Source organism: Astyanax mexicanus, chromosome 11, assembly GCF_023375975.1.
Source record: "Astyanax mexicanus isolate ESR-SI-001 chromosome 11, AstMex3_surface, whole genome shotgun sequence".
NCBI classification, from domain to species: domain Eukaryota; kingdom Metazoa; phylum Chordata; class Actinopteri; order Characiformes; family Acestrorhamphidae; genus Astyanax; species Astyanax mexicanus.
Window position 1 is genome coordinate 28,913,796 of NC_064418.1, and position 20,408 is coordinate 28,934,203.

A 20,408-nucleotide genomic window follows, 5' to 3' on the forward strand; every position below is an offset into this window, starting at 1 on the left:
AAAATTGAATAAAATATAATCAATAACATAAAAGAAAGATAGCATGTGCTTGGCAAACATTTCATGTTAACTTTCAAGGATTTTTATATTTTTTGGTTTATAACCATTTTAAGGCACTGTACTTCTGTACAAAAAATAGACTTTAGGTATTTTCTTATGACATTTCTGTTTATAAATACAATACATTTGCTGTATAAATACATTAATACATTTTTTATTAATTAATGAGTTTAATTTTGCATTCAAAACGCCAAATTTTGTCTTTATAATCAAATTAATAATCAGAATTCATGTTACCATTATCAAAACTACAGTGTAGTGTGATAGCTGTCAGAATTTCTTTTATGCTCATTTATTCATATATATATTTATATTTCTTTTCGGAACATTACTTTGCATTGATGTATTAAGATGATTGCATCTATTAACTTTTGACATGTAATGTGTGTAGAAAAGACGTGGTTTCCACCTTTAGAACCCAGTATTCTATACTTTCCAAGCCTGAATCCCACTGTTGCAGCCAACAGAGGTGAAAGGAGAAAAACAATGCGAGCTGAGATAAGACCACTAATAAAGCTGAATACAGAGTTCATGATTTCTTTATTCAGAGGCACTGCAGAGCTGAGGTGGAAGACTCTTTATTTTAAAAAGTAGAATAAAAAAAATCTCTACAATGCTCATATAACAAAAATACATAACATTTTATAAGCTTTAGATTTATAGTTGTGGTCAAATAAGTCACTTTTGGACCATTTTATATAAATAATAAATTCTTAAAAATATTAAAAATGTTTTCTAACCAAACATAAACTTAATTCATGAATCTGAATACACTATTAACAATATTAATTCAATAAATGAATCACTTAAAATTATACAATGTTATAAGCACTTTTATTTATTATTGTTAATTATTTAGAATGTAATTAAATTAATAAAACAATACATAAGCCATTCAAATTGGATTCAAAATCACATTTTGATTTTTTGTTAATGCAATTGTAAAAAATACATTACCTAGAATTCCTGAACACAGAAATTCTAGGTAACCCTGTTTTTTAGTGAAATAACTCTCAGACACAAAAATGTAGTGATAATATTTACATTTATTTACATTTAATAACAGGGTTGAAAGTTGGTGGTGAGAGGATTTGTGGAAAAGTATATACATATATATATATATAAACTAAAATATATATTTGTATGCATCTATGTAGGTTTAGATAGACAGATAGAAAGGAGAAGATAGATAGATAGATAGATAGATAGATAGATAGATAGATAGATAGATAGATAGATAGATAGATGACACAGAGACAGACAGAAAGACAGACAGATTAAAATAAAAAAAGATAGATAGATAGATAGATAGATAGATAGATAGATAGATAGATAGATAGATAGATAGATAGATAGATAGATAGATAGATAGAAAACTGAGAGGACAGATAACTAGAAAAAGGAGAAGATAGATAGATAGAAAAATGAGAAGATAGCTAGATAGACACAGATAGAGATAGATAGAAAATAAGAAGATAGATAGATAGATAGAAAATGAGAAGATAGATAGATAGACAGACAGACAGATAGAGATAGATAGAAAATGAGAAGAGACAGAAAAAGAAGATAGATAAATAGACAGATAGAAAAATAGGTAGGTAGTAAAAAAGGTAGAAAAAGGAGAAGACAGATAGATAGATAGATAGATAGATAGATAGATAGATAGATAGATAGATAGATAGATAGATAGATAGATAGATGAGAAGAGACAGACAGAAAGACAGACAGATAGAGATCGATAGAAAATGAAAAGATAGATAGATAGAAAACTAAGAAAAGATAGATAGATAGATAGATAGATAGATAGATAGATAGAAAAATGAGAAGATAGATAAAAAGGAGATGATAGATAGATAGAAAAAGGAGAAGATAGACAGACACACAGATAGATAGTTAAATAGATAGCTGGATAAAGCAGATAAAAGATAGATAGATAGAAAACTGAGAGGACAGATAGATAGAAAAAGGAGAAGATCGATAGATAGACAGACAGATAGAGATCGATAGAAAATGAAAAGATAGATAGATAAAAAAAGGAGAAGATAGATATATAGAAAAAGGAGAAGATAGATAGAAAAAGAAGAAGATAGATAGATAGAAAAAGAGAAGATAGACAGAATAAGAAGAAAGATAGATAAATAGATGGATAGATAGATAGATAGACAGACAGATAGAAAAAGGACAGAAAGACAGATAGAGATAGATAGAAAATGAGAAGATAGATAGACAGACAGATAGAGAGTTAGAAAAAAACAGAGAATAGATAGACAGATAAATATATAGATAAAAATGAGAAGATAGATAGAAAAAGGAGAAGATAGATAGATATGTATATAGATAGATAGAGAGATAAATAGATAGATATAAAGGAGAAGATAGATAGATAGAAAAAGGAGAAGATAGACAGACAGAAAGACAGATAGATAGATAGAAAATGAGAAGATAGATAGATAGATAAATGAGAAGACAGATAGACAGAAAGACTGATAGAGATGGAAAGAAAATAGATAGATAGATAGATAGATAGATAGATAGATAGATAGATAGATAGATAGATAGATAGATAGATAGATAGATAGATAAAAAAGAAAAAGATAGATAGAAAGAAAAAGGAGAAGACAGACAGATAGTTAAATAAGATAGATATATAGAAAAAGGAGAAGATAGATAGATAGAAAGATAGATAGATAGAAAAAGGAGAAGTCAGATAGATAGAAAAAGGAGAAGATAGATATATAGAAAAGGAGAAGATAGATAGAAAGATAGATAGATAGAAAAAGAGTAGACAGAATAAGAAGATAGATAGATATAAAAAGGAGAAGATAGATAGATAGATAGAAAGGAGAAGATAGATAGAAAAAGGAGAAGATAGACAGACAGAAAGACAGAGAGACAGATAGATAGATAGAAAAAGAGTAGACAGAATAAGAAGATAGATAGATAGATAGATAGATAGATAGATAGATAGATAGATAGATAGATAGATAGATAGATAAAAAGGAGAAGACAGATAGATAGAAAAAGGAGAAGATAGATAGACAGAGACAGAAATGTATGAGAAGATACATAGAAAAAGAAGAAGATAGATAGAAAAAGAGAAGATAGATAGAAAAAAAGATAGACAGAAAAAGAAGATAGATAGATAGATAGATAGATAGATAGAAAATGAGAAGAGATAGAAAAATAAGAAGATAGACAGACAGAGAGACCGATTATTATTATATAATTATACATAAATAGTATAATTATTATTATAATAATCATAAAAAATTGCTTGTTATAAATGTTATGTATGTTCATATATCATTGAAAAAAGGAGAAGATAGATAGATAGAAAAAGGAGAAGACAGAGAGAAAGACAGACAGATAGATATATTATTATTATATAATTATTGATAAATAGTATAATTATTATTATTATAATAATTATTATTTTTGTTATAAATGTTATTATGTATGTTCATATATCATTGAAAAAAGGAGAAGATAGATGGATAGAAAAAGGAGAAGACAGAGAGAAAGAAAGACAGATAGATAGATAGATAGATAGAATATTATTATATAATTATAATTATTGATAAATATTATAATTATTATTATAATAATCATAATAATTATTTTTGTTATAAATGTTATGTCTGTCTGTTATTTATGTTCATATATCATTGTTGTTGTTAATTGTTATAATGCTTAGGCAACACTGTAATTTACAGTCATGCTAATAAAGCTATATTAAATTGAATTGAATGTAGACAGATAGATGGATAGGTAGAAAAATGAGAAGATAGATAGATAGACAGACAGACAGAGAGATAGATAGAAAATGAGAAAATAGATAGAAAAAAGAGAAGATAGATAGATAGAAAAAGGAGAAGACAGAGAGAAAGAGAGACAGATAGATAGATTATTATTATATATATTATATATAATTATAATTATTGATAAATAGTATAATTATTATTATAATAATTATAATAAATATTTTAGTTATAAATGTTATTATGTATGTTCATATATTATTGAAAAAAGGAGAAGACAGAGAGAAAGACAGACAGATAGATATATTATTATATATATATTATATATAATTATAATTATTGATAAATAGTATAATTATTATTATAATAATCATAATAATTATTTTTGTTATAAATGTTATGTCTGTCTGTTATGTATGTTCATATATCATTGTTGTTGTTAATTGTTATAATGCTTAGGCAACACTGTAATTTACAGTCATGCTAATAAAGCTATATTAAATTGAATTGAATGTAGACAGATAGATGGATAGGTAGAAAAATGAGAAGATAGATAGATAGACAGACAGAGAGATAGATAGAAAATGAGAAAATAGATAGAAAAAGGAGAAGATAGATAATAGATAGATTGATAGACAGATAGATAGAAAAAGGAGAAGACAGACAAAGATTATTTTTATATAATTATTGATAAATAGTATAATTATTATTATAATAATCATAATAATTATTTTTGTTATTTACCTATATATCATCCCCTTTTCTATCTATCTACCTATATATCATCCCCTTTTCTATCTATCAACACAGGAAATTTGGCAGTGTTAAATTAACACTGAGAGTGTAAAGTTTAACACTAATAAGTGTTGATTTAACACTGCCAAATTTCCTGTGTACCTATATATCATCCCCTTTTCTATCTATCTACCTATATATCATCCCCTTTTCTATCTATCTACCTATATATCATCCCCCTTTCTATGTATCTATCCACCCTCATTCTATTTATCCTCTCCATTTTTGTTTTATCTATTTCCCCTACGAGGAAAGCAGGAGAGTAAAGTAGAGGCTGTGCTCCTCCAGACTCTCAGGCAGCGCTGTAGCCATCGTCTCTGCAGGGAAACATCAATACAGAATAAAGTAAGACATGGTGTAAAACCCTCCGATATATACATCCCATACACATACACATGCAATAGAACAGAAAAGAGTGAACTGGTTTTGTTTGATGCTTTACGTAAAACTAAACTGACCTGTGTTTTTGGAGCTGTCTCTATGCTCTCCACATCGACCTCCACGCTGCCCTCCAGATCCCCCTCAGCCTATAAGAGACAGAGTAAAAAAAATAAAGGTGTTTACCAAAGAACTGTAGACCTTCAACTATATGAAGACAGAATGGAAAAAACACCTTACTAACAATTTCACTGCAGAAATGAGTTATATATATACAGGTGCTGGTCAACGAATTAGAATAATTTGAAATAGTGCAATCATGAAATTCTTTGAATGCATTTTTTGTGCAGAAAGCAAATCAGGTGTTCACCGCACCTGTCCTACTCGTTAGACTAATCACAGAACTCGTTACCTGGAAAAAAATTTGCTCAGCTGAGCTTTCCAAAAGGCCCATTTAGGCCATTTAACTGTGACACTGTTGTTTTATTGAATTAGAATAATGGAGAAACCGTTTCATTGAATTAGAATAAATGCTCGAATTTTTGTTTTCTGTGAAGAGTGTTCACTGTGCAGTATAAAGTCAGGGTTGAGTAGAATTTCTAAGTTGTAAAATCAATCATGGGTAAGCAGCGCAACCTCTCAACCGGAATAGTGGCTCAAATTCAAGCCCTTTGCCAACAAGGCTTGACCCAAACTAAAATTGCTGAGCAGCTCGGCATCAGCCAGTCTTCCGTCTGCAAAGCTCTCAAGAAAAACTGCAGCAAGCGCACCAACTGTTCCGGCGTCCGAAAAACTTCTGCTCGCGACAACAAGCAGCTGAGAAAGATCGCAGTCAGCAACCGGTTCAAGTCCACTTCCGAGCTCACCGACTTGTGGAACAAGCAGACCGGTGCTGACGTCTCCAGATCAACCACTTACCGTCGTCTGCGCGAACTCGGCTTCAAATCTCGCGTTCCAGCAGTAAAACCGATGCTGAACAAGAAACAAATGGAGAAACGGCTGAAGTGGGCCAAAGAACACGGCGAGTGGACTGCTGAAGCCTGGCAGAAAGTGGTCTTCAGTGACGAATCACGCTTCTGCATCTCCTTCGGTGACCAAGGTCCTCGTGTCTGGCGTTGTGGTGGCGAAACCTACAACCACGAGTGCGTGAAAAGATCCGTCAAGTTTCTCCAGAGCGTTATGGTCTGGGGATGCATGTCCGCTCGAGGTGTAGGGAAACTCTGCTTCCTCAAGAAGACTGTCAATGCTGCCGTATATCAAGATGTTCTGGAAACGTTCCTGATTCCGACTGTTGAGGAACAGTTCGGCGAAGAAGACTTCATATTTCAACAGGATCTTGCACCGGCTCATGCGGCAAAGTCGACCAAAGATTAGTTCACTAAAAAACAGCTTGAAGTTTTGGCATGGCCGGCCAACTCGCCTGACCTCAATGTCATTGAAAACCTTTGGGCCATTGTCAAGCGGAAAATTCGCGACAGAAAGCCTACTACGCTAGACCAACTGAAGCAGAACATCGCCACTGCCTGGGAAGCTGTGAGTGCGGAAACTTGCGACAAGCTGGTCAAATCGATGCCGCGGAGACTTCAGGCAGTCATACAAGCCAAGGGGGCAGCCACAAAATACTGAGAAAGTGATGATTGTAATTATAATAAAAATTATTCTAATTCAATGAAACGGTTTCTCCATTATTCTAATTCAATAAAACAACAGTGTCACAGTTAAATGGCCTAAATGGGCCTTTTGGAAAGCTCAGCTGAGCAATTTTTTTTCCAGGTAACTGTGATTAGTCTAACGAGTAGGACAGGTGCGGTGAACACCTGATTTGCTTTCTGCACAAAAAATGCATTCAAAGAATTTCATGATTGCACTATTTCAAATTATTCTAATTCGTTGACCAGCACCTGTATTTAACAAATACTTTTAAGAAACTATAAGTGAAACAGTTTAAAATATTTCCATTATATTGCTGTTTAGTTCTACCACTAAATAAAAAGTATTTTTACTAAATGAGATACAGTAATGGGTGGAAAATATCTAAACAATCTGATACTGCAGGTACTTCTTCTATAGCTGAATTTATTCCCAACTCTTACCTGTGCAACTGGCACTGGCTCAGACTCAGGCTCGGTGCTGTTGGTGTCCAGCCTGTGAGAGGGATCCGCCTCTGCAACCAGCAACAGGACATCGACACCTGACCTGAAATGAGAAAAAATAGAGGTCTTACTGTTGGTGGCGAGGTGTTTAAGAGATTATTTGAGTGTTGATGGTGGGTGATAGTGCAGTGTCTTACTGGCTGAATGTCTCCGGGCAGTGGGTGGTGGTGAGGGACGTGATCGGGGCTTCCTCACACTGTTCAAGAACAGATGAGAAAAGATAATTGAGTCCAAAGGTGGGGAAATTGACAGTATTACAGTAGCAAAGAGATAGCAAGACACACAGAAGCAGAAAGCTGGATACTTGAAGTGTATATATAGTGTGAATGTGCGTGTAAGGGAATACTGTATGTGTGTGTCCTAAAAACTTTAAATCTTAAATCATTGGAAGATGGTAAAGAGGTGGAGAGGATACAGAATAAACCGCAAACTCTTACCTGTGCAACTGGACCAGCAGTGTTCAGCATGTTCAAAGGTTCTGCCTCCGCAACCACCACCAGAGCCTCACTGCCATTCCTGAAAGAGGGAATGGGAGGTGTCAGGGTGGTAAATCAGAATCAGAAAAAAGGAATGGGAGGTTTCAGGGTGGTAGAGGGACAGGTAAGAAGGCTGTGATACCTTTCAGGTGTGATTGAAGGCAATGGAGACTCTGGGTGGGAGGTGGGAAGGAGTCCCTCCAGCTGACCTTCTGTGCACTGTTAAAAATCCAATTTAAGTCCAATTTAATAAAGATTCAGTGAAAGCAGAGCTGTACGTATTATTGATGTTGCTAATATAGAGATGTGTGACAGTGATACTTGACTACACTTTAACTGTTCATTGTGCTTTTCTTACCTTCTTAATGTGGGCCCTCTGCTTCACCTCGAGGAACCCGGGCTGACACGGCTGGGGCTCCTCACAGGCGGCTGGCTCTTCACCCTGCCACTGCAGACAATCTTATGTCAGCTCATCACTGCCTCAATCCTCTTTTAATTAGCACATTTCATATTGTCTATATAATACTTACCTAAAATTTTAACCACATTTTTTTATAAATCTCAAGTCATCAAAAACATATGTATGTATTTTTGAGACTAATTTCCTTATCTAACATTCCCTTTAAGTCTAAAACCAAAAACAACCAAGAAAATACACAACAGAAATACATGTTAAATCATTTCACTAGCTTCTTTACAATATATGCTGGCTATCTAACCCTAACTTAGCTAACCTAGGTTAGGGCACAGTGGACACTCAATAGAAATCTCTTCAGAAATTAGCATTGACTCTAAAAACCGAACTGAAAGGGTTACAGTAAGGTATACTGGGGTGATAGTTAATTAGTTAGTTAATTAGTTAATCATTAGCTGCAGGTGTAACAGTTAGTGATAGAGACTCACCGGAGACACGCGACGAGTCCTGAAGCTAAAGTTTCCTGACTGCGCCTGAAAAACAAAGCCCTGCTTTAAACTCCTGAACTAATCCAGCTCTGAGTTAATTTCTGAGTGTTACTGAGGGTGAATTTGGTGTAAAATGTGAGAAGTTTCAAATATACTCACCACTATTGGAAGAGGTCTGCTCCTCCACCGGGGATCCATACCTGACCGGTATGGGGGTGAGCTCCCTCAGCGGCTACAGTAACCTGAAAAACAAAAAACCAAAATACAATTAATTAATGACAAAACAGTACAGATAATACAATTATATACAATTATATACAGTAATTAAAAGATAATACAGATAATAAAACAGTAAATATAAAACAGTAAACTGGTTTTGAAAAGTTGAAGACAGTCCGTCGAAAGAAACGCTGCTGCTGCCGCTGACGATCTCCGAAGAGTTCGAATAAAAACAAATCGGCTGCTGCGCTGAATGACGCAGCGGGGCGTGGGAGGGGGGGTGGGGGGGGGGGGGTGGATATATATATATATATATATATATATATATATATATATATATATATATATATATATATATATATATATATATATATATATATATATTTATTTTCACCATATTATTATTATTATTATTATTATTATTATTATTATTATTATTATTATTAGTATTATTATTATTATTATTACTCGTATTATTATTTTATAATGTTATTTTATTATTGCTAGTTTATTTCCCATTATTACAATACTAATTATTGTAATGATATAAATTATATATTATTATATATATTATATATTTATAACATATTTTATTAATGTTGCTAGAGTATCTCCCATCAGCAATTTATACAACTTTAGGGGTTAACGTTGTGCAATCGTTCTTTTTCAGTTGAAAGTTCAGTAGAACCAAAGCCGATTTATGGAGAGCCTACCCACTTGCTACCGATAGAGGGAGCCCGCGAGTGAGTCCAAAATTAAACGGTGGTGGGGCTAAAAACACAAATAAAAAATAGTAAGTTCAGTTTTTCTATAATAAACTTGATTCTTAAATAAACGGGTTTTAGGCTGTACTGAGAGCTGATGGGTCCTTGAGCTGATGCTGGAGTTACAGTCAGACCACTGAGTTTAAAAGGTTTATAACGGGAGTTTAAAATGTTATTATATTATATGATATTATATTATATTATATGATATTATATTATATTATATTTATTTAGTTATTTATTTATTTATATATTTTTTGTTTTTAATGCATTGTTTGCAGTGTTTTAGGGCCACTCTTAAAAATAACAAATCTTGTATTTTTACAACTTTATGAAAGACGATATATATATATATATATATATATATATATATATATATATATATATATATATATATACATATATATATATATATATATATGTATATATATATACGTATATATATATATATATATATATGTATATATATATATATATATATATGTATATATATATATATATATATATATATATATATATATACGTATATATATATATATATATACGTATATATATATATATGTATATATATATATATATATATATATATATATATATCAGGGGTGTCCAAACTTTTTTTGTTGGGGGCCAGAAGGAGAAATATTTTTGAAGTCACGGGCCACACAAATAATGAAATATACCACTATAAATAATACTTTTTTCCTCATTATTTCATTTACACACCATTTTACTTGACTAACTATCTTTATCTTTGACAGTGTTGTGTAAACTAAGATTTTTCAAATTGATGTTTAATTTCACAATGTCTCTTAAAATAAAACTCCTTAATTACGGCAACTTTTAGACTCTTTGGCCCGTTTTTCTGCGCTAGAAATGAGCACCCTGTCCGCTTTTAGACTCTTTTGTTCCATTTTTCTGCGCTAGAAATGCGCACCCTCTCCGCTTTTAGAGTCTTTTGCCCTGTTTCTCTGCGCTAGAAATGCGCAACCTCTCCGACTCTTTGGCCCGTTTCTGACACCTAGCATTCAAACTTTGAATCTCACATTATAAAAACCTGCTTAATATATCAGCTTTTATTATAGATTTCCTGTTTGGCTTGCCATAATATATATATATATATAATATATAACTATATTGTGTTTTTGTTTGATTGTGTTTTGCAGTATGTTTACAAAAATGCTGAATGTGGATACAGTAATATCTGGATGCAGGCAGTACAATATAAAAATTATCACAATACAAATATAGAATTACGGCATGTGTACATGTCTACTGTTGCCAAAAAAATGCCCCAAATTGGCTGTGGCAGTTTAATCAGTTTTCATAAATAATAATGCAAAATGTAAAACACTGATTTTAAGTTTAAATACACTGTAAATGCTTTTCTTATTTGTGTCACCTACTGTAATTAATCCAGTTCCATTGACTCTTATGTCAGTTTCTATGCTGCTTTTGCCCTTCTTTTGCTTTTGATTATTATTGATAATTAATGATGCAGTCGAGAGAAACAGTTCACTCCAAACAACAGAAGAAATATTTAATTGTAAAAAACAACTGCAGAACTGAGATTAAGGACTACAAACACTGTAATAACATGATGCATGATTTATTTCACCGCTAGGTTTAGTCTTAATGCATGTGATTTAACAATATGAAAAGAACATTCGCACAATCCAAACCAAAGCCCTGCTTTTACTGTAGCAGACAATGCAAATAAAGGGTGCCCAGATATGTGTAGAGGAAAACTATTGTTAGATTTTAATAGCCCCATTCAGCAGCCATAGTGCCAGTTCAGCTTTTGGCATTTGAATGACAACGAAATGTGGCCCTCTGGTTTTTGTATAAAAAAGATCACCAAAGAAAGGCTTAGTACAGTGAATTATATTACAGAGAAAAAGAAATACAGCAAAGGTAAGCAAGGTAATAGTGTTTTAATTTGCACTGATCTAAATGTTAGCTCTGATTTGCATTAGATGTAATGATATGAATCAACAATATCTGATCCTGTCATATAAAGAATACATATGTTGCTCTCCTGGCAGATTGTCTTCTTTGAAGAAAGGACTTTTTTTTTTTTTTTTTTTTTTTTTGTTTTATTGTCAATACTGCATATGTACAGGACATACATAGAATTGAAATTACGTTACTCTCCTTCCCAATTTTACAGCAAGTACAGATAATGGATAATAAAGAAAAATAAAGAAAAAGGGGGAGACACTATGTGTACAATACAGCAGCAGGGACACAGACATACATGAGACAGAACAAGGTGCAGTAGTGGTGGGGGTGAAATAGATATATAAATAGAAATAAAAAGAAATAAATATATAATCTAAATCTAAATGAGTGGGAGACACTATATGTACAATACAACAAAAACACAATAGACATTTGTGAGACAGAAGATAATAGTGCAATATTAATGGTGATTAAGATCAAGTGACAATATAAATAGAACCCGTATAACAGTAGTGCAATGTTTTATCTAGCCTAAGGCTGGTAAAGTTCTTAAAATTCCCAGTTCTTGGGGAATTAAAGTGTGTATGACAGTGCAGCGTAACAGTAGTGCAGGTATTGGGTGTGTAGTGCAGGTCCTTTTACAAAAGTTACAGTACTGTGTGTGTTCTAGTGCAGAGTTTCAGTACTGTGTTGGTGGGAGGATGTGGGGTCAGGATGATGAGAGTGTGTGTGCTGTGGGCAGGATTGGGATGGGGGGTAGAGCAGGAAGAGAGTTCAGCATCCTCACAGCCTGATGGATGGGGCTGTCTCGCAGTCTGCTGGTCCTAGACCCGAGACTCCGCAGTCTTCTCCCTGATGGCAGCAGGCTGAAGAAGCTGTGTAGTGGGTGGGAGGGATCTCCTGCCAGACGGAGGGCTTTCCGCGTGAGGCGGGAGCTGTACAGGTCCTGAAGGGAGGGGAGAGAGGTGCCAACGATCTTCTCAGCTGCTCTCACGATGCGCTGGAGGGTCCTGCGGCAGGATGCTGTGCAGGCCCCGTACCACACGGTGAAACAGCTGGTCAGGATGCTCTCGATGGCCCCTCTGTAGAAAGTGGTCATGATGGGGGTGGGGGCTCCAGCTCTTCTCAGCTTGCGGAGAAAGTAGAGAAGTAGTTCCAGGTGCGCCACTATGAGTGCATGTGTGACTGCAGTAATATCTCATCATACATAAGCCAGGTTAGCTCTATCAGGGTGGACAGCGGCTGCCTCATGGTGTATAAGAACAGCTTCATAGATAACCAGTTCTTCCTGAAAAGAGGAGAGTACCATGACATTCAGTGAATGGTGGTCATGGGCATGATGTTTGACACCATCTGGTCCACAAGTAACCCTTTAACTTCTACTCAACCTTGTTGAACGTAACCCAACCTGATGGTGCCATATCTACCAATCAGCAGAGACACGGTAAAAAAAAATCGCTGAGGACGCTGTCTCTTAATTGTATGTCTTTTCATTTCCACTGAGCTAATAGCAGAACTATTATTGCTATTCTTTAATCGCAGGCTGTAGCTTAGATCTGACCCAAAAAATCCGCTCTGACCCGAGCCTGTGCAAGACCTGCCCCATAAACTGTCGTCATGAGCCCAAACCCGATTTAAACCTGATGTCATGATGAGGTGCAGGGAAGACGTGGAGGCGGACGTAAACGCAGGTAAGAAATAAATATTTAATAAATAAATAACAAATAAACAAAGAAACAAGGAACAAGTAAACGTGTAACAAAGACAAACCAAAAACCAATAACCAAAATAAACAGTGAAACAAAATAACATAAACCTAAACAAACAAGAGATACTAGAAATAAACTAACAGGGCTAGGGAAATATATATACAAGGGAATAAACTAATAAATAAACAAGAAAAGACTATAAAACGAGAGAACAAGCAAAAAACGAGAAACAAGGGACTAAGGCTAAGAGAGACAAGAAAACACTGAGACAAGCTTTGTAACACAGAGAGAGACGAACGACAGGTGTAGGTGCAAAGACCGACAAGGGACAAGTGGCACAAGGGATCTTTATATGAACAGGAAACACACTAGAAGTGGAAACACCTGGAGAAGGGGCGGAGCTACAACTGAGATATGTGGTGGAAAACTACTGAGACAGGAGACACAGAGGGGCACAGGTCACGTGGGGAAAACACACAGAGACATGAAACAAGGCCAGGACCTTAAAATAGGACCCTTAGTAATTTTCTTTGGTCCTGTGGAGTTTTTCGTTTCTTTTTTTTTTAATTCGTTAGATTATATTTTTGTCAACATTTTGGGTTTATTTTCGTTTGTTATTTTTCTAATAATAATAGTAATTACATCATTTATTTTCTTTTGTTCATTTTTTTAAGGGGCGAAGTAACGCAATAGTTACTTTTACTGGTAACTAGTTACTTTTATAGTGAAGTACTAATAACTATACCTAATTACTTTTGCCCAACACTGTAAATGAATTATGAACAAATTGAAAACAAATCAAATAATACCCTAAAATTGAATAAAATATAATCAATAACATAAAAGAAAGATAGCATGTGCTTGGCAAACATTTCATGTTAACTTTCAAGGATTTTTATATTTTTTGGTTTATAACCATTTTAAGACACTGTACTTCTGTATATATTTATATATATATATATATATATATATATACGTATATATATATATATATATATATATATATATATATATATATTATATATATATATATATTTCTTTTCGGAACATTACTTTGCATTGATGTATTAAGATGATTGCATCTATTAACTTTTGACATGTAATGTGTGTAGAAAAGACGTGGTTTCCACCTTTAGAACCCAGTATTCTATACTTTCCAAGCCTGAATCCCACTGTTGCAGCCAACAGAGGTGAAAGGAGAAAAACAATGCGAGCTGAGATAAGACCACTAATAAAGCTGAATACAGAGTTCATGATTTCTTTATTCAGAGGCACTGCAGAGCTGAGGTGGAAGACTCTTTATTTTAAAAAGTAGAATAAAAAAAATCTCTACAATGCTCATATAACAAAAATACATAACATTTTATAAGCTTTAGATTTATAGATATTTTTTAGTTGTGGTCAAATAAGTCACTTTTGTACCATTTTATATAAAAAAGTAATTCTTAAAAATATAAAAAATGTTTTCAAACCAAACATAAACTTAATTCATGAATTTGAATACACTATTAAAAATATTAATTCAATAAATGAATCACATAAATTATAAAATTTTATAAGCACTTAATTTATTATTGTTAATTATTTAGAATGTAATTAAATTAATAAAACAATACATAAGCCATTCGAATCGGAGTCGGTGAATGTAGTATGAAAGAGTTTTGCCCACAGATTTATGTTAAGTTTTATTTCCCAACCAGGGAAGCAAACCTTATTCTTCTACAGAGAAGACTGTATGTTTGATATTTAAAATGTGAGCTGAGGTTTAAAAGTTCATTACATCACCCTGAATAGTGTTGTAAAGATGAAAACCCCTGTTTTTAGTGAAATAACTCTCAGACACAAAGTTGTAGTGATAATATTTACATTTATTTACATTTAATAACAGGGTCGAAAGTTGGTGGTGAGAGGATTTGTGGAAAAGGGTGAGGAAAGAATGAAAAGAATAGTAAAATATAGAATATATAAAATAATATAAATATAAAAAATAAAATAAATATAATACAATATTAATATATTATAAATATGTTAATAATAATATAATAGCAATAAACATAATATATAAATAAATTGCAATTTATATATTATATACATATATACAATTTTATATATATATATATATATATATATATATATATATATATATATATATATATACTAAACTAAAATATATATTTGTATGCATCTATGTAGGTTTAGATAGACAGATAGATAGATAGATGAGACAGAGACAGACAGAAAGACAGACAGATAGAGATAGATAGAAAATTAAAAGATGGATAGATAGAAAACTAAGAATAGATAGATAGATAGATAGATAGATAGATAGATAGATAGATAGATAGATAGATAGGGGAAACAGATGGAAAGAAAAATGAGAAGAGATAAAAAGGAGATGATAGATTGATAGAAAAAGGAGAAGATAGACAGACAGACAGATAGATAGTTAAATAGATAGCTAGATAAAGCAGATAAAAGATAGATATATAAAAACTGAGAGGACAGACAGATAGAGAAAGGAGAAGATAGATAGATAGATAGATAGATAGATAGATAGATAGATAGATAGAAAATGAGAAGAGACAGAAAAAAAGATAGAAAAATAGATAGATAGAAAAATGATAAGATAGACAGTAGGTAGAAAAAGGAGAAGATAGATAGATAGATGAGAAGAGAGACAGAAAGACAGACAGCTAGAGATTGATAGAAAATGAAAAGATACATAGATAGAAAACTAAGAATAGTTAGATAGATAGAGATAGATAGAAAAATGAGAAGATAGACAGAAAATAAGAAGATAGATAGATAGATAGATAGATAGATAGATAGATAGATAAAAAGGAGAAGATAGATAGAAAAAGGAGAAGACAGACAGATAGAAAATGAGAAGATAGATAGCTAGATAGAAAAAGGAGAAGATAGATAGATAGATAGATAGATAGATAGATAGATAGATAGAAAGAAAAAGAGAAGATAGACAGAAAGACAGATAGAGATAGATAGAAAATAAGAAGATAGATAGATAAAAAGGAGAAGACAGATAGACAGAGACAGAAATGTATGAGAAGATAGATAGAAAAAGAAGAAGATAGATAGATAAAGAGAAGATAGACAGAAGAAGATAGATAGATAGATAGAAAGGAAAAGATAGATAGGTAGAAAAAGGAGAAGACAGACAGACAGTTAAATGAGAAGATAGATAGACAGAGAGACAGATAGAAAATGAGAAAATAGATAGACAGAAAAAGGAGATAGATATATAGAAAAGGGAGAAGATAGATAGATAGATAGATAGATAGATAGATAGAAAAAGAGAAGACAGACAGAATAAGAAGAGGATAGATAGATAGATAGATAGAAAGGAGAAGATACATAGATTTAAAAAGGAGAAGATAGACAGACAGAAAGACAGATAGAGATAGATAGAAAATGAGAAGATAGATAGATAGATAAAAGAAGACAGATAGAAAAAGGAGAAGATAGATAAACAGAGACAGAAATGTATGAGAAGATAGGTAGAAAAAGAAGAAGATAGATAGAAAAATGAGAAGAGATAGAAAAATAAGAAGATAGAAAAAGGAGAAGATAGACAGACAGAGAGAATGATTATTATTATATAATTATAATTATTGATAAACAGTATAATTATTATTATAATAATCATAATTATTTTAGTTATAAATGTTATTATGTATGTTCATATATCATTGAAAAAAGGAGAAGATAGATAGATAGAAAAAGGAGAAGACAGAGAGAAAGAGAGACAGATAGATAGATTATTATTATATATATTATATATAATTATAAATATTGATAAATAGTATAATTATTATTATAATAATTATAATAAATATTTAGTTATAAATGTTATTATGTATGTTCATATATTATTGAAAAAAGGAGAAGACAGAGAGAAAGACAGACAGATAGATAGATATATTATTATATATATATTATATATAATTATAATTATTGATAAATAGTATAATTATTATTATAATAATCATAATAATTATTTTTGTTATAAATGTTATGTCTGTCTGTTATGTATGTTCATATATCATTGTTGTTGTTAATTGTTATAATGCTTAGGCAACACTGTAATTTACAGTCATGCTAATAAAGCTATATTAAATTGAATTGAATGTAGACAGATAGATGGATAGGTAGAAAAATGAGAAGATAGATAGATAGACAGACAGAGAGATAGATAGAAAATGAGAAAATAGATAGAAAAAGGAGAAGATAGATAGATAGAAAAAGGAGAAGACAGACAAAGATTATTTTTATATAATTATTGATAAATAGTATAATTATTATTATAATAATCATAATAATTATTTTTGTTATGTTATTTACCTATATATCATCCCCTTTTCTATCTATCTACCTATTTATCATCCCCTTTTCTATCTATCTACCTATATATTATCCCCTTTTCTATCTATCTACACAGGAAATTTGGCAGTGTTAAATTAACACTGAGTGTAAAGTTTAACACTAATAAGTGTTGATTTAACACTGCCAAATTTCCTGTGTACCTATATATCATCCCCTTTTCTATCTATCTACCTATATATCATCCCCTTTTCTATCTATCTACCTATATATCATCCCCCTTTCTATGTATCTATCCACCCTCATTCTATTTATCCTCTCCATTTTTTGTTTTATCTATTTCCCCTACGAGGAAAGCAGGAGAGTAAAGTAGAGGCTGTGCTCCTCCAGACTCTCAGGCAGCGCTGTAGCCATCGTCTCTGCAGGGAAACATCAATACAGAATAAAGTAAGACATGGTGTAAAACCCTCCGATATATACATCCCATACACATACACATGCAATAGAACAGAAAAGAGTGAACTGGTTTTGTTTGATGCTTTAGGTAAAACTAAACTGACCTGTGTTTTTGGAGCTGTCTCTATGCTCTCCACATCGACCTCCACGCTGCCCTCCAGATCCCCCTCAGCCTATAAGAGACAGAGTAAAAAAAATAAAGGTGTTTACCAAAGAACTGTAGACCTTCAACTATATGAAGACAGAATGGAAAAAACACCTTACTAACAATTTCACTGCAGAAATGAGTTATATATATATTTAACAAATACTTTTAAGAAACTATAAGTGAAACAGTTTAAAATATTTCCATTATATTGCTGTTTAGTTCTACCACTAAATAAAAAGTATTTTTACTAAATGAGATACAGTAATGGGTGGAAAATATCTAAACAATCTGATACTGCAGGTACTTCTTCTATAGCTGAATTTATTCCCAACTCTTACCTGTGCAACTGGCACTGGCTCAGACTCAGGCTCGGTGCTGTTGGTGTCCAGCCTGTGAGAGGGATCCGCCTCTGCAACCAGCAACAGGACATCGACACCTGACCTGAAATGAGAAAAAATAGAGGTCTTACTGTTGGTGGCGAGGTGTTTAAGAGATTATTTGAGTGTTGATGGTGGGTGATAGTGCAGTGTCTTACTGGCTGAATGTCTCCGGGCAGTGGGTGGTGGTGAGGGACGTGATCGGGGCTTCCTCACACTGTTCAAGAACAGATGAGAAAAGATAATTGAGTCCAAAGGTGGGGAAATTGACAGTATTACAGTAGCAAAGGGATAGCAAGACACACAGAAGCAGAAAGCTGGATACTTTAAGTGTATATATAGTGTGAATGTGCGTGTAAGGGAATACTGTATGTGTGTGTCCTAAAAACTTTAAATCTTAAATCATTGGAAGATGGTAAAGAGGTGGAGAGGATACAGAATAAACCGCAAACTCTTACCTGTGCAACTGGACCAGCAGTGTTCAGCATGTTCAAAGGTTCTGCCTCCGCAACCGCCACCAGAGCCTCACTGCCATTCCTGAAAGAGAGAATGGGAGGTGTCAGGGTGGTAAATCAGAATCAGAAAAAAGGAATGGGAGGTTTCAGGGTGGTAGAGGGACAGGTAAGAAGGCTGTGATACCTTTCAGGTGTGATTGAAGGCAATGGAGACTCTGGGTGGGAGGTGGGAAGGAGTCCCTCCAGCTGACCTTCTGTGCACTGTTAAAAATCCAATTTAAGTCCAATTTAATAAAGATTCAGTGAAAGCAGAGCTGTACGTATTATTGATGTTGCTAATATAGAGATGTGTGACAGTGATACTTGACTACACTTTAACTGTTCATTGTGCTTTTCTTACCTTCTTAATGTGGGCCCTCTGATTCACCTCGAGGAACCCGGGCTGACACGGCTGGGGCTCCTCACAGGCGGCTGGCTCTTCACCCTGCCACTGCAGACAATCTTATGTCAGCTCATCACTGCCTCAATCCTCTTTTAATTAGCACATTTCATATTGTCTATATAATACTTACCTAAAATTTTAACCACATTTTTTTATAAATCTCAAGTCATCAAAAACATATGTATGTATTTTTGAGACTAATTTCCTTATCTAACATTCCCTTTAAGTCTAAAACCAAAAACAACCAAGAAAATACACAACAGAAATACATGTTAAATCATTTCACTAGCTTCTTTACAATATATGCTGGCTATCTAACCCTAACTTAGCTAACCTAGGTTAGGGCACAGTGGACACTCAATAGAAATCTCTTCAGAAATTAGCATTGACTCTAAAAACCGAACTGAAAGGGTTACAGTAAGGTATACTGGGGTGATAGTTAATTAGTTAGTTAATTAGTTAATCATTAGCTGCAGGTGTAACAGTTAGTGATAGAGACTCACCGGAGACACGCGACGAGTCCTGAAGCTAAAGTTTCCTGACTGCGCCTGAAAAACAAAGCCCTGCTTTAAACTCCTGAACTAATCCAGCTCTGAGTTAATTTCTGAGTGTTACTGAGGGTGAATTTGGTGTAAAATGTGAGAAGTTTCAAATTTACTCACCACTATTGGAAGAGGTCTGCTCCTCCACCGGGGATCCATACCTGACCGGTATGGGGGTGAGCTCCCTCAGCGGCTACAGTAACCTGAAAAACAAAAAAACAAAATACAATTAATTAATGACAAAACAGTACAGATAATACAATTATATACAATTATATACAGTAAATAAAAGATAATACAGATAATAAAACAGTAAATATAAAACAGTAAACTGGTTTTGAAAAGTTGTAGACGGTCCGTCGAAAGAAACGCTGCTGCTGCCGCTGACGATCTCCGAAGAGTTCGAATAAAAACAAATCGGCTGCTGCGCTGAATGACGCAGCGGGGCGTGGGAGGGGGGGTGGGGGGGGGGGGGG

At 33.3% G+C, this 20,408-nt stretch overlaps 2 protein-coding genes across 5 annotated transcripts; both read right to left on the reverse strand.

The window, feature by feature from the left end:
• Positions 1-4,534: 4,534 nt before the first annotated feature.
• Positions 4,535-8,950, reverse strand: LOC125805030 (uncharacterized). 2 transcript variants are annotated; one of them, XR_007441303.1, is made up of 10 exons: positions 8,683-8,950; positions 8,524-8,568; positions 7,979-8,068; positions 7,763-7,839; positions 7,582-7,660; positions 7,282-7,340; positions 7,085-7,187; positions 5,072-5,140; positions 4,716-4,930; positions 4,535-4,593 (listed from the first exon to the last, which is right to left on the reverse strand). XR_007441303.1 is itself a non-coding variant. In XM_049485354.1 (9 exons), exons 1-9 carry the CDS (start codon positions 8,719-8,721, stop codon positions 4,844-4,846), a joined length of 648 nt encoding a protein of 215 aa, XP_049341311.1. In that variant the 5' UTR covers positions 8,722-8,950; the 3' UTR covers positions 4,697-4,843. The 2 variants fall into 2 exon arrangements, 1 of the variants encoding a protein (XP_049341311.1); XM_049485354.1 differs by lacking the exon at positions 4,535-4,593 and having other exon boundaries at positions 4,697-4,930.
• Positions 4,602-20,340, reverse strand: LOC111190865 (uncharacterized). Of its 3 annotated transcripts, none has more exons than XR_007441304.1 (10): positions 20,053-20,340; positions 19,894-19,938; positions 19,349-19,438; positions 19,133-19,209; positions 18,952-19,030; positions 18,652-18,710; positions 18,455-18,557; positions 18,073-18,141; positions 17,716-17,931; positions 4,602-4,746 (listed from the first exon to the last, which is right to left on the reverse strand). XR_007441304.1 is itself a non-coding variant. In XM_049485355.1 (9 exons), exons 1-9 carry the CDS (start codon positions 20,089-20,091, stop codon positions 17,845-17,847), a joined length of 648 nt encoding a protein of 215 aa, XP_049341312.1. In that variant the 5' UTR covers positions 20,092-20,340; the 3' UTR covers positions 17,133-17,844. The 3 variants fall into 3 exon arrangements, 1 of the variants encoding a protein (XP_049341312.1); XR_007441305.1 differs by lacking the exon at positions 4,602-4,746 and adding an exon at positions 17,135-17,595; XM_049485355.1 differs by lacking the exon at positions 4,602-4,746 and having other exon boundaries at positions 17,133-17,931.
• Between the last annotated feature and the right edge of the window lie 68 nt (positions 20,341-20,408).